The sequence below is a fragment of the Schistocerca gregaria genome, chromosome 1 (genome assembly GCF_023897955.1).
Source record: "Schistocerca gregaria isolate iqSchGreg1 chromosome 1, iqSchGreg1.2, whole genome shotgun sequence".
Classification (NCBI taxonomy): Eukaryota; Metazoa; Arthropoda; class Insecta; order Orthoptera; family Acrididae; genus Schistocerca; species Schistocerca gregaria.
The window spans coordinates 736138918-736153744 of record NC_064920.1 but is presented as its reverse complement, the minus strand read 5'-3'; the positions used below and the strand labels follow the sequence as shown (position 1 = coordinate 736153744).

At 41.6% G+C, this 14827-nt stretch overlaps 1 protein-coding gene across 3 annotated transcripts in view; it reads left to right on the top strand.

Moving 5' to 3' along the window:
• LOC126267208 (homeobox protein araucan-like) overlaps positions 1-1993 on the top strand; it is a 629127-nt gene extending 627134 nt beyond the window's left edge. For all 3 annotated transcript variants that reach the window (XM_049972192.1, XM_049972184.1, XM_049972199.1), the window contains exon 7: positions 34-1993. In XM_049972192.1, the coding sequence (XP_049828149.1) occupies positions 34-133 (100 nt within the window). In that variant the 3' untranslated portion in view covers positions 134-1993. The remainder of the gene's footprint in view (positions 1-33) is intronic.
• The last annotated feature ends 12834 nt before the right edge of the window (positions 1994-14827 follow it).

Genomic DNA, 14827 nt, shown 5'->3' with positions numbered 1-14827 from the left:
AGCTGGTAACTGGGGTGATCTTCTTGTGTTCAGGTACGTGCGCGGCGACGACGCAGCCGCAGACGCCCTGGAGCAGTGCGTCCGCGCCGGAGTGTGCGACGGGGCAGTGCGTGGCGGGGCGTCGCCAGACTGAAGGCGCGCCGCGGCGGCGCTGCGGGCGCACGGCGGCGACCACGAGCGCGTGTGAATACTGTGTGCGGGTGTGCGGCGCGGACCTCGTATAGTTATACATACATATATATATTTGTTGTTGTTCGTTAAACTTTACTGTGCTTTTGGAGACTACTACGTCAAACGCCCAGTCGCTGGCGGCTTTCATTCACTGTGCAGTGCGCCTCGGATGCGGCCTGTTGTGGACCACGAGCTTGGGAGACGTGGGTTCTATCCCGTAGTATGGTTTGGTTTCCTGCAAGTGCCAGATTGCCGCTGATATATTTCGACTTGCAGACTCTTGCGGATAGAGCTGTGCAACTAAAAAAAAAAACTTTTTTTGGGCATAAACGTGAAGAGGATATACCGCCAATTACATAGATGAAACTGATGCTTTTTAGCGGACAAGTGACAGCAAAAAATTGCAAAAAACATGGCGCTTTCCAAATTTTGTGTCCATTGTTTTCCCTCTCTTCCTAGGGTTTGATATACAGTCATCTAGAATTGTAAGGATTGGACTTGGCTGGAAAAGGCATTTTTTTATACGGAGAAGGGAAAAATTGGTCGTAATCTTGTGGATGGAACCAACCCGGCATTCGCCTGAAGTGACTTAAGATAAATATGAACGGACGACACTGTAGTCTCCGCATCTTGTTCATTGCGCCACCTCGCTCGGTGTCTACATTTTGTTGTTCTGTCGCCACGCGAAGCTGTAAAATTCCTCCTCGAGCTTCTCAGTCTCAGTGGATTCACTTCATCCAGCGGCTGGTATTTTACAGATATCTTCAGCTCCAATGTGGTCGCCGTCATACAGGTGCGTTCCTCGAGACTTGCAATTCGTCCACGATAAGGCCCTGTTGACGTTACCATTAGGAAATAGGGTGTCACACCACTTGCAGGCACGAGGCGAAAGCCTTGTGTGAACGGAGATGACAGATCTGACACTCAAGTCGGCATCGGGCCTACTTCTGCTTTATGTGTGTGTGTGTTTGTTTTTGTTTGTGGTACCTGAAAGTAATTAGATCTATTGCGCTTGGCGCTTGTGCAATATTTGCCTTCAATAACACGAAGGTTGACAGGGATTGTGCTATGAGGCGGCTTCGCTCGGTGTGCACGGAACCCGGGTACATATTTATAGGTGTTAGCCCTGCTTGGTATACGAAAACAGTACCCCAGTCCGTGGGCACCGCAGGTGAACCTCCTCGGTCAACTTGCAGCCGTTTGTAAGCTGCGCTTGTACAGAAATGTGGTGACGAAGCTGAGAGACGTTCTACAGAATGCCCACATGAGAGAAACGACGGCTGATTAGGTCCGATTTCGTAAGAGACGCTGTGTATCTGTCGCTATATCAGTTTCGTTGTCACTACCATTGTTTTGCTTCAGAGACATTTTAAACAAAAGTAAAGAATGTGCACAGGTTGTATTTATTGTACTGACTTAAAATTTGAGACAATTATGACGTAAATGGGCAATTGTATTGTGAAAGAACATTTATTTATCTGTGATAAACGACGGGAGATGACAGCAAACAAAGATAAAAGTAGATGTATTTAGGGGGCTGTGGTGAAGAGATGGACTCGTATTTGGAAAAATGTACCCACAGCTGTCTTTGGGCACCAATTCTTCGGTTGTCTTCACGTTTCATTCGAGTACTCTTGTGTGAAAATCCATTGTAACCCCGTTGCAGAAACATGAACACGTAATTAACCTACAAAAATACCGTTTTATTATTTCTTGTAATGATAATATTATATTAACGATAATATTGAAATTTATTAATGATTCCATGTAAATTTTATTTGTAAATAGCCCTGTGTGAATAGATATATTATTGTCTATTTCATTAACTGATTAAACCGCGTCTCTCCAAGCGGTGTATCATGCACTGTGTTTCATCCACATCCCCACAGTCCCAAAAATTTGCAGGTGCTGCAGAACTTGTGGAACAGCGCTACTGCCTGTCGGACAACAGCAACACAAAAAAGATAGTACGCAAAATGGTTTGTGGGTATTTTATGGCATCCACGTCGAATATTGGGCATCTTTAACTTTTCAATAAAGAGATAAAAACATGCGACATTCTACATCATTTATTCGAATATCTAATTTCAAGGAGGCGCAAATGTGTCATTATGAAACAGACAGGTCAAATAGGAGGATAGTATTGTGTCAATAAATATTGCAGAGAGAAATAATTTTGGAGGCAGTTATTCTTGCCCCCCTCCCTCCCTCCCCCTCTCTCTCTGTCTCTCTCTCTCTCTCTCTCTCTCTCTCTCTCTCCATCTATGAAGCATAACAGAGTTTCTTTTTGCTTGTGCCAAACTGCTATTAATAATTAAAATATTGTATGTCTCTGATTTGGTAACTGTAAGAACAAACCATTACAATAATGAAATAATCTGAGCTCATTAAAAGTGACAATATTACCATTTTGCACATTCTACCTTGCTTTATATAGAACTCCAGTCAAGGGGATAACACTGAAGGATACCAAGCTTAATGAATGGGAGGGTAGGTAATCACTGGAAAAAACGAAATGAATAAGTATGGTGCTGAAAAATCTGTAATTTTCAATGAGGTATAATGTCATGTTTCAGTTGGCTTCAATCATGTTGAATTCACTTTTCAGAAGCTATGTTAATAACATCATTCCTGTATGGTTTATAGGAAATTAATAAGATCCTGAAGCTTACTTGTAAGGATTTCAACCACTCTGGCAGAAAATTCTATATTGCTAGTGGAGATACTTTACTAATGTAAACACCAAGCCACCTGTTTTCATGTGTGAATATAATATGAATGCTGTCTGAATATAATAGTTACAATAAATGTCACTTCTACATCAGCATGAATTTACTAATTTATAATACAGAAAGGAGTGACAAAAATTAATAATACATGTTAGAGTACTTTAATGAAAAACTAATCACATAATTATAAATAAAACTGATGTGGAATCTTTACATGGTTTGGTAAGATAATGTGTTGAAATAAAGGTCATACAACTTTTACTTGTTGTTTCAGAAGGAAGGGGAGAAAATTGGTGAAATAGCTATGATTCTCATGTATGAAATTTCACTAAAGTTTTGCTATGGGAGTAAGAACATTCCCCAGGAGAAAAAGGGCTAAAGAATGTAAATAGTAATTACAAGAAATCCTATCTGTAGGTGTAACATCCAGAAGAAGACCTCTCTCAGCACGTAAGCAGTTCTCGCACAAAACCAAACAGCGTCTGTGAAAGTCATCTGAACCTGCAACATGACAGTTATGATAAACATATAATTCAGTAGCTTACTGAAAGAAGAATTGATAAATTAAGACTCCTTGATATAGTACTTTGAAGTGTTGGTAACACTGGATGAATTCTAACAGGCATATGAATGAATGCTACAGTACTTTTAATACACAAAAGATAAAGAATTACATTTAGCTTAAATCCTGAAATAATTTTCGTGAAAAAAGTTTCTACTAGCAAAAAGTTTTCCTCTTTCTATGTTAAATTTAGTTATCATAGACATCATAGTTCTTTCAAGTTAGATGTTCAAATGTTACAAAGCAAGCAAAAACACAGCAACAAAATGTAACATTGAATTATTATAGGGTATGATGAAGAAGGTGCATTGGACTCTGTGGAGTTTTGCTTCAGATTTTGAAACAAATGATTCTTATCAACTAACATATTTGCTTATTCATCTTACTGCATACACTGAGACCACTACACTTGCATTATTACTATTCATGTCCTACCTGTATGCCTCTGTGGCTCACTCTTTCTTTGGTCGGATTAATCTGCGCAGCAGACTTCCATTGTGCATTTTGTGTTCCAAATAGGTGCAAGTTCAGCAAAGGCCTACAGAACAACATACTTCTTTAAGAAGTATTAATTAGTGAAAAAGGTCACAAAACAGTAATAAAATACTAAATTAAGTAAAATGAAAAAATATAATTAGAAATTTTTCTTTTGTGTAATTACATGTGAAATAGTGACATTTCAGTTTTAAAGGATGTTGAATGGGAATCTGTACATTCCCTTCAATAAAACGAATAGGTAATGTGTGAAAAGATTGTAGAAAGTATCAACATTGTGACTTGTAGTCAAATGCGACTGTAGTATGCAAACATAGGAACAGTAGTGAAAGTTGAAGCAATAAATTACTTGAACCCAGGAAACTACACACATCTGAAGATACACAAATGTTAAAAACATGTTCCGTATGTTATCTCTCAATTGTTCTTCTCATTTCTGAATGGAAAACAGAGCTACATAGAAGTAACAGCACCACTAAGTAGCCCACAGACAAGTTAATACTGATAAACAAAAAAGCAGGTTGTGCCAATGTGCAAAAATCGTTGCTCAATGTAACAATTACATAGTAAACATCAGACTGCATAGAGAACCAGCATCCAATACAGGTAACTTTTAACACTTCTAGTCGTCTGTTACTTAAGTCAAGTGCATAAAATGCCGGTATAAGTTATTATCTTCTGTTGGGTCACTAACAGTTTTGGGGGAAACTAAGCTAAACGTATTTGAAATGGAAATACTCAACCAAAATGAGTGTAAGAGAGGGAATTTTTATTGTTTTGTCATCAGTGTGATCATAATATGTCGAAGAAAAGATTCTATTTATACACTGTTGTTGTAAACTAAGGCATTAAGGAGCGTTACAGCTACAGCAAGTACGTTACCTTGAGATGAAACTTGTGAATCAGATTTGTGGAACAGTGATCCAAAAGCAAAAATCGAAATAAAAACGTAATAAGATGTGTGGACACAGAACACAGTTTTGAGTCACCCTGTTAACAAGCCTTCGAACCAGTTTCAGCTGGTTGTCTGGGTGTCTTTTTCAGGAAATTTTTGCTTTGTATTTATGTATGTGTTAGACAGAGATATGGGAGCTAACACGTCAAGCCACAGTTGGGAGCATTGCAGATGTTTTCTACGTGAACCAAATAGTCTTTCTACCTCTAGTAGGACAAACTCCAAACAAATAGGTGGTGCTGTGTTTGAAACCGCTATAGTCTTGCATGCCATATGCACGTTTCAGATTGCAGCTCTTACATTGCTGAAACGTCTCGCCAAGGACAACACCGTTCTGTTCATGAATTCTTAGAGGAATCAAACACTGAACATATATACATGTGTTTCTCCACAGCAGGAGATGGACTAAAGTGTGCTCCCAGTTCTGGTTAAGATGTGTATTCAGAGATACATGCGAATAAAACTGAGTGGTTCTTCTTCGTGATCCCATTTCCTTGTGGTCTATCGCTTTCATACCATCCGTTACTACAGTCGTGGATGACAGATACATTCATCACCAATCTGTTACGCAAGCGACTTTCATGGACAATAGTAGAAACACAGGTACAAAGTCTAACAACATCAGATGCGATGTGTTGAACCAATTCAATTTGTCTTTTGGCTACTGACAGATTAGCTTCTGAAAATGGCTGCTGTTTAAAACATGCTATATAGCGTCCCAGCTTCTACCCTATTTATTTGTTATATTTGGCCTGTTTCCTTCCAACAATAAAAGATCAGCCCTCTGCAAATGCGGAGCTACACCAAAATCATCGCTAAAAGTTCGAAATCTCTCTCTCTCTCTCTCTCTCTCTCTCTCTCTCTCTCTCACACACACACACACACACACACACACACATTTTTCAGCACATTTTTTGTATCATGAACGGCGAAGTCTCAGTCTGGAACATCGGTAAACTTTACAACGCAAACATTCACCTGAGTCAAAAGATTAGCATTTAACATCTGATAGATAAATATTCGTAGTTCAAATATTGACCACTCGTAACCCTGAAGACTGGTTTTACAAACATATTGCTGCACTGAGCATCAATAACGGAAGCGGTCGGCCCTTGAAACGCGCTGTCAAACAAATGTAATGTAATTTAATGAAATGTAATACGGCATTGTTGGCCAAGTAGTTAAGCGACCAAGTGCAAGTCTTTCTATTGAACACCACTTGGTAACTTGTACGTCGATGATGAAGACATGAAATTATAAGGACAATGAAAGGTTTGGTTTTATCCTGAAGCAACAGAATACGAGGTCTGGGTAAAGCAGTACTCTGTTTCGATGACATAAACACCAAACAATTGGTAAAGGTAGACAAGATAGGAAAAGAAAAGCAGGAAGATCGGAACTTAAATGTGGTGCGTACGCAGTTCAACTTCATTGGTGTCTATGTGCTGGAAATCGCATGAAGTCCACAAATCTTGGAACAAAACCGGAGTGATCTCACTTATTCCAAGAAAAAATACCGAAGAAAGTTTTTGATAAAATTCCAAGAGTTAAATGCAAGGCAGAATGAAAACGAAAATATATTTCCGGTATGGCATCAGTTTTAATCATAACTCGTAGATAAGGATGGACACTCGACAGAATAAGTTACTGCTAACGAATGTGTAAGATAAGGCTGCTGTATATCCCCTCTTTGGTTTTTTAGTATCGGAAAGGACAACCTCTCGAGGGAGTGGAGAAAAACTATAAGAACTGGGTTTTGTTTGATTTTTGACACAGTCCTGAATATTGAATCACAAGGCGCTGATCTGAAAAATTAGATAAAAAAGCTGGAAACTTCTTCCTAAGAACAATATCCACACTACTCAAGGAGTGATAATATCAGAAATTAGGTTAAAAATGTCATCAACCCGAAGCTTTTTATCTAAACACTAAACTGCGGTGACAGGTGTAGACTAATCCCATTGCTTTCCTCAGACCTTTGAACTGACTTAACTAAATACGCATTGAAAGACTCCGAACGACGCCGCAACTAAGCTTTTCCTGGAATAACAAAGCACTGCCAGAGGTAGCAAGTGATAGACAAAGTTCTTGAAATGACTGCGGATCGCTGATGAAATCCTGTGCTGCACACTATTCGTATGACATCCACGCTGTTAATTGATAGGCCGGAGCGTGAGTGAACAACACGACTTTCGAGAAGAGAGACCGTATACCGTGTACAGTTACCGAAACTGTTTGATGCAACCAGCAGCAATTACCTTGCTGCGCCGAGGGAGTATCGCCGAGGAGAGGCCCAGTGTCATTAAATTGTTTAAAGCAGATGATAATGAAATTCGAAAACACTGTTCAACTTGGTGAGGCACCTGTAATAGGAAGGAGTGGACGTGATTGATGAGGTAGCTACTGCTGTAGCTGATCACGCAGCTCGTGCCCCAGACTGTGTTACTACTCGTGTAGTGCCATGAGAATTGTCCTTCCCATGGTCAACAGCACGGACAGTTTTGCAATCTGTTTTACAGTGGTGCCTGTACAATAGACAGACGGTGCAGCAACCGAAACCTCATGGTCCGCAGCAGCGTTGTGAATTTGCTCTTCGGTTTCTGGCACCGATCGAAGTTGATGACATTTGGTTAGGCAATATTCTGTGCAGTGACAATGCAAGTTTTACGCTTCAGAGTGTAGTGAATACACAGAACTGCCGAATTTGGGGTACTGTTAAACAGTGTGTTGTGCACCAAGAACCATAGCTCTCGCCGTGTGTAATTGTCTAGTGTGGATCCCCAAGAATCTTTATTCTCGGCCCGTTCTTCTTTGGACATAACATACCCAGAGTGCCCGTCAGGTGAACCGAGACGTCTACATGTTGTCGAGAGCTCCTTTTACAGCATGTGATTCCTGCTTTGAAAACCACTGTTTTTATGCACGATGGGCGAACACATGATGTTTCTCCCCAAGTGGAAGATATACTTAATGCAACCTTCCCCGAACGTGGCCGGCCGCGGTGGTCTCGCGGTTCTAGGCGCGCAGTCCGGAGCCGCGCGACTGCTACGGTCGGAGGTTCGAATCCTGCCTCGGGCATGGATGTGTGTGATGTCCTTAGGTTAGTTAGGTTTAAGTAGTTCGAAGTTCTAGGGGACTGATGACCACAGCTGTTAAGTCCCATAGTGCTCAGAGCCATTTGAACCATTTTTTTCCCCGAACGAGTTATCTCTAGAGGTTTTCCAGATGCATGGCCTGCAATATTACCTGATCTCACTCCGTGTAATACTTGGCTCTGGGTATATCTAAAAGAGCGCGTTTACCATGGAAACGTTCGATCTCTACCTGGCTCGAATGCCTGTACGCAGGAACTCGTTGCTCAGATTCCACCGGAACTGCTGCGAGCAACTGTAGATCACTTCATATTATGGGTGCAGCATGTCGTCTATGTCCCCTGTTCTCATACTGTATGTTGTTATTGTGGTCTACAGTCCTGAGACTGGTTTGATGCAGCTCTCCATGCTACTCTGTCCTGTGCAAGCTTCATCATCTCCCAGTGTCTACTTCAACCCACATCCTTCTGAATCTGCATAGTGTATTTATCTCTTGGTCGCCCTCTACGAATTTTACCCTCCACGCTGCCCTCCAATACTAAATCGATGATCCCTTGATGCCTCAGAACATGTCCTACCAACCGATCACTTCTTGTAGTCAAGTTATGCCACAAACTCCTTCCCAGATCTATTCAATACCTTCTCGTTACTTATGTGATCTACTCATCTAATCTACGGCATTCTTCTGTAACACCACATTTCCTAAGCTTCTATTCTCTTTTTGTCTATACCATTTATTGTCCACGTTTCACTTCCATTCATGGCTACAATCCATAAAATACTTTCAGAAACGACTTCCTGACACTTAAATCTATACTAGATGTTAACAATTTTTTCTTTCTTTAGAAACGCTTTCCTTGCCATTACCACTCTATATTTTATATTCTCTCAACTTCGACCATCATCAGTTATTTAGCTCCCCAAATAGCAAAACTCATTTACTACTTTAAGGGTCTGATTTCCTAAATTAATTCCCGAAGCATCACCCGACTTAATTCACTACATTCCATTATCCTCGTTTTGTTTTTGTTGATGTTCGTCTTATATTCTCCTTTCAAGACACCGTCCATTACATTCAACTGTTCTTCCAAGTCCTTTGCTGTCTCTGACAGAATTACAATGTCATGGGCGAACCTCAAAAGTTTTTATTTCTTCTCCAGGGTTTTTAATACCAACTTCGGATTTTTCTTTTGTTTCCTATACAGGTTGAATAACATCGGGGAGAGGCTACAATCCTGTCTCACTCCCTTCCCAACCACTGCTTCCCTTTCATGCCCCTCGACTCGTAGAACTGCCATCTGGTTTCTGTACAAATTGTAAATAGCCTTTCGCTCCCTGTATTTTACCCCTGCCACCTTCAGAATTTGAAAGAGACTATTCAAGTCAACTTTGTCAAAAGCTTTCTCTTAGTCTACAAATGCTAGAAACGTAGGTTCGCCTTTCCTTAATCTATTTTCTAAGATAAGTCGTAGAGTCAGTATTGCCTCATGTATTTCAACATTTCTACGGAATCCAAACTGATCTTCCCCGAGGTCGGCTTCTACCCGTTTTTTCATTCGTCTGGAAAGAATGCGTGTGAGTATTTTGCATCCGTGGCTTATTAAACTGATAGTTCGATAATGTTCACATCTGTCAACACGTGCTTTCTTTGGGATTCGAATTATTATAGTATTCTTGAAGTCTTGAGGGTACTTGGCCTGTCTCATGCATCTTGCTTACCAGATGGTAGAGTTTTGTCAGGGCTGGCTCTCCCAAGGCTGTCAGTAGTTCTAATGGAATGTTGTCTACTCCCGGGGCCTTGTTTCGAATTAGGTCTTCACGCAGTATCATATCTCCCATTTCATCTTCATTCTCTTCCGTTTCCATAATATTGTCGTCAAGTACATCACCATTGCATAGACCTTCTATATACTCCTTCGTCATTTCTGCTTTCCCTTCTTTGCTAAGAACTTTGTTTCCATCTGAGCTCTTGATTCTCTTTTCTCCAAAGGTCTCTTTAATTTTCCTGTAGGCAGTATCTATCTTACCCCTAGTGAGATAAGCCTCTACATCTTTACATTTGTCCTCTAGCAATCCCTTCTTAGCCATTTTGCACTTCTTGTCGATCTCATTTTTGAGACGTTTGTATTTCTTTTCTCCTACTTCATTTATTGCATTTTTTATATTTTATCCTTTCATCAATTAAATTCAATATTTCTTCTGTTACTCAAGGATTTCTACTAGCCCTCGTCTTTTTACCTACTTGATCCTCTGCTGCCTTCACTACTTCATCCCTCAAAGCTACCCATTCTTCTTCTACTGTATTTATTTCACCCATTCCTGTCAATTGTTCACTTATGCTCTCCCTGAAACTCTGTACAACCTCTGGCTTAGTCAGTTTATCCACGTCCCATTACCTTAAATTCCCACCGGTTTGCAGTTTGTTCAGTTTTAATCTACAGTTCATAACCAATAGATTGTGGTCAGAGTGCACATCTGCCCCTAGAAATGTCTTGCAATTTAAAACCTTTTTCCTAAATCTCTGTCTTAGTATTATATAATCTATTATCTGATACCTTCTAGTACCTCCAGACTTCTTCCAGGTATACAACCTTCTTTCATGATTCTTGAACCAAGAGTTACCTTTTTATTAAGTTATGCTCTATGCAAAATTCTACAAGGCGGCTTCCCCTTTTATTTCTTACCCCCAATCCATATTCACCTACTACGTTTCGTTCTCTCCCTTTTCCTACTATCGAGTTCCAGTCACCCATAACTATTAAATTTTTGTCTCCCTTCACTATCTGAATAATTTCTTTTATCTCATCATACATTTCATCAATCTCTTGGTCATCTGCAGAGCTAGTTGGTATATAAACTTGTACTACTGTAGTAGGCGTGGGATTCGTGTCTATCTTGGCCACAATAATGCGTTCACTATGCTGTTTGTAGTAGCTTACTCATACTGTATAAGTTGTGTGATAATAAAATAAACAATATGCCTTTATGGCTTGCTTGACCTTTTTTGCCCACGTTCCGTTGCTTATCCATTACATATGGAAACATTTCTTAACGCCTTTCTTGCATGCACAAGGCCAATTATGCACATGGAGGCCAAAATTGGAACTAATTTTTTTCTAGCGTAAATTGCTTTCGAATTAACGTATCTACGAAGAACTTTCGGAGCCCTACGATACTTAACTGCCCATTCTGGACATCATTGAGTAGCTGCACTTTAATTTTAACCATCCGGCCATACAGGTTTTACTTCTCATTACAAAGTTGAAAGGGCTACTGGAATGCTCTATTGGTAATATTTAAATTTTTTGAGGCAATTAAGTTAACTTATGATGATGTGATCTTGATCTTGGTGGCTTTCACTGCCATTGAGCTGTTGTGTTTTCTTGTGAGGGCCAGTTTCTAGACATGTGTCATTACAGCCGACACACCGAGACCTCAACACGAAGGGTCAACGCTGGGACGAACTTGACTGCTCACCCGACGCTAATGAATTATGTATCGGTCAACGCCCTTTAAGAAGAATTAACCGGATAAATAAATACGACGGCATGCAAACAGGCGTTAGGCGTTTGCCGTGAGAGACAAGCCTACCGGAATTAATATGTGGGGATGACACCTAACTCGTAGGACCTCCGCTCTGCACGAGCGGAACAGTCATTTAAATACAAAGGGGGAGCGAGGAAGCGGAAACGGCACCTGCCGTATTTATTAAAACAGTCGCGCGCCATGCCACGCCGCGGGACAAGAAGGCACACCCCGTCCGACAGCCGGCAGCGGGTGCTGTGCGCGGGTGGCCGCCGACACGTGGACCGCAATCCACGTGCCTCCACACGTGGCGTCCGCTACCAGTCACACCCTGCGTCCGGTACCCTTACAACGGTAAAGGTAATGAGCACGACGCTACATATGCATTGTGGGGACACATTGGTATGAAACTCTTCTACGGCGAGGAGACAAAAGTTATGGGATATTTCATTTTGCCCAGAATAGTGGGACGGGCTCAAGAAGTCGTTGGAAGTCCCCTGCTGAAATATCGAGCCATGATGCCTCTATAGAAGTGCGCAGGATTTTGTGAACGAACTGACCTCTCGACTATGTTCCATGAGTGTTCGATGGGATTCATGTCGGGCTATCTGGGTGGCCGAATCATTCGCTCTAATTGTCCAGAATGCTCTTGCTTGGTGACATGGCGCATTCTCATCCATAAAAATTACATCGTTATTTGGAAATGTGAAGTCCATTAATGGTTCCAGATGGTCTTGAAGTAGTCCAACATGACAATTCCCAGTCAATGATCGCTTCATTTGGACCAGAGGACCCAGTTCATTCCATGTAAACACAACCCACACCATTATGGAGCCACCACCAGTTTGTACATTGTCTTCTTGCCAACTTGGGGTCTGCGCCATGCTCAAACACCACCATCAGCTGTTACCAACTGGAATCGGCACTCATCTGATCAGGCCACGGTATTCCAGTTATCAAGGGTCCAACCGATGTAGCCACGAGCTCAAGAGAGACGCTGCAGGCGATGTCGTGCTGTTAGCAAAGGCACTCGCGTCGGTCGTTTGCTGCTATTGCCCATTAAATTTCGCCCCATTGTGCTAACGGTTACGTTCGTCACACGTCTGACATTGATCCCTGTCGTTATATCGCGTAGTGTTATTTCTCTATTATGACTGCTATACGTTGCTCTCGGTCGTCAAATGAAGGCCGTTAGCCATTGGTGAGAGGTAATGCCTGAAATGCCATATTCTCGGCACACTTTTGACAGTATGGATCTCGGTATATTGAATTCCCTAACGATTTACGAAATGAAATCTTCAGTGCATTTAGCTCCGTGTTCAAAGTCTGTTAATTGCCGTCGTGCGGCCATAATCACTTCGGAAATCTTTTCACACGAATCACCTGAGAACAAATGATAGCTCTGCCAATGCATTGAACTATTATAATTTGTGTAAGACGTACTACCGCCATCTGTATGTGTGCATGTCGCTGCCCTGTGACTTTCGTCATCTCAGTGTAGATTTCAAGTTATACAAAGCGGTGCTCGCGTAGTTCTTGAAGTAATGTACACTGACGCAGTTCTACGTTTAGTAGCTGGACGTAAGCTTACCGGAAAAAAAACATTAATCGCAACTGTTAATAGAGCACACTGGTCGCTTTAGGACCCTGAAGATAGTGTGAAACTTATACCAGACATTGAGGTAAGTCATGGTAGTGGGGTGGTATGTATGTGCCAATTAGATGTATGAAATCAGAACAGTAAGACAGACTGGTAGGAAGGCTACAACTAATTTGGACTTCTCATAATTACACATTGAATGCAACTCTCTGATTTGCTGATGTGTCAGTGTCGACTGTCCAACATGCCTAGTAAGAACGGCGCACTACTCGGAGGCACGTAATGCGGTGTAAGACAGTGGTCATAATTAGATCGTTACTGACAGGAACTGGAGATAAGTGTCACACTATGTCAATGATGATCGGTTTCAAACCCGATAGGAATTTCTTTTGACATTGAATGTAGGCCCGTCTTAACCACTTTCTGAGCGAACGTTGCGATGAGTACTGCTTGCAGTAGACATAGTCTCGTATCTCGTAAATGGCCATTTGTCTCAGTGACACACAAATCTGCATGTATTCCGTGGGCCTAACAATACAAAAACTGGACAGTAACTGACTGGAACTGCATAGTGTGGTCCGATGAGTATTGATTTGATCTGTTTTCAAAAGACTGAAGTCGTCGATTGTACAACGGGTCAATGAGGTGTTTAACTCTGCGTGTGGGACGTATCCTTCAGCTGAATATGTGATGTTTTGGGGATGATTTCGTACCATAACTAGTGTTCACTAATTCAAGATCCCTCGAATATGAGGCAGGGTGGCCGAGCGGTTCTAGGCGCTATAGTCTGGAACCGCGCGACCGCTACGGTCGCAGATTCGAATCCTGCCTCGGGCATGGATGTGTTTGATGTCCTTAAGTTTGTTCGGTTTAAGTAGTTCTAGGGGACTGATGAGCTTAGAAGTTAAGTCCCATAGTGCTCAGAGCCATTTTCTTGAGGCAGGATGTTTATACCAACATTCTCAATGTACAGAAGTTGCACTTTCTTGTATCTGTCTTTGATCGGTATGGTGTGGACAAAATCCATCTTCTAAGATGACAAAGCCATGGTCATCCCGGGTGGAAAGGAGTGCCTGGTCCCCGGCACGAATCCACCTGGCTAATTTGTGTCGAGGTCCGGTGAACCGGCCAGTCTGTGGATGGTTTTAGGCGGTTTTCCATCTGCTTCGGAGAATGCGGGCTGGTTCCCCTTATTCCACCTCAGTTACACTATGTCGACGATTGCTGCGCAAACAAGTTCTCCACGTACGCGTACACCACCATTACTCTACTACGCTGTAATTTTTCTAATCTTTGATATAGAAATTGCATTAATTCTACCAATTGTAATTATTTTCAAAACTTCAGACTTTATAATCTGAACAGTATCAACGATATTTTTTATTCTAGTCCTATTAGGCGGATTATACCACGAATGAAATCAAGGAGCCTTACAATGGGTTTCAGTTAACTATAATATTTGGGTTGCATTCAAAAAGTATTGATATAATCAATCAACCTTAAATAGAATAATAAGCGAAATGGGGTTACACTCGTCTGGTGTGAGACGTTCCCTAGGGGGTCCTTCGGGGGCCGAACCGCACAATAACACTGGATTCGATGTGGGGCAGCGGAGGGGTGAAGTGGACTGCGGTAGTCGTCGAAGGGTTATGGACCACTGCGGCTGCGGCGGGGACGGAGTCTTTTCGTCGTTTCTAG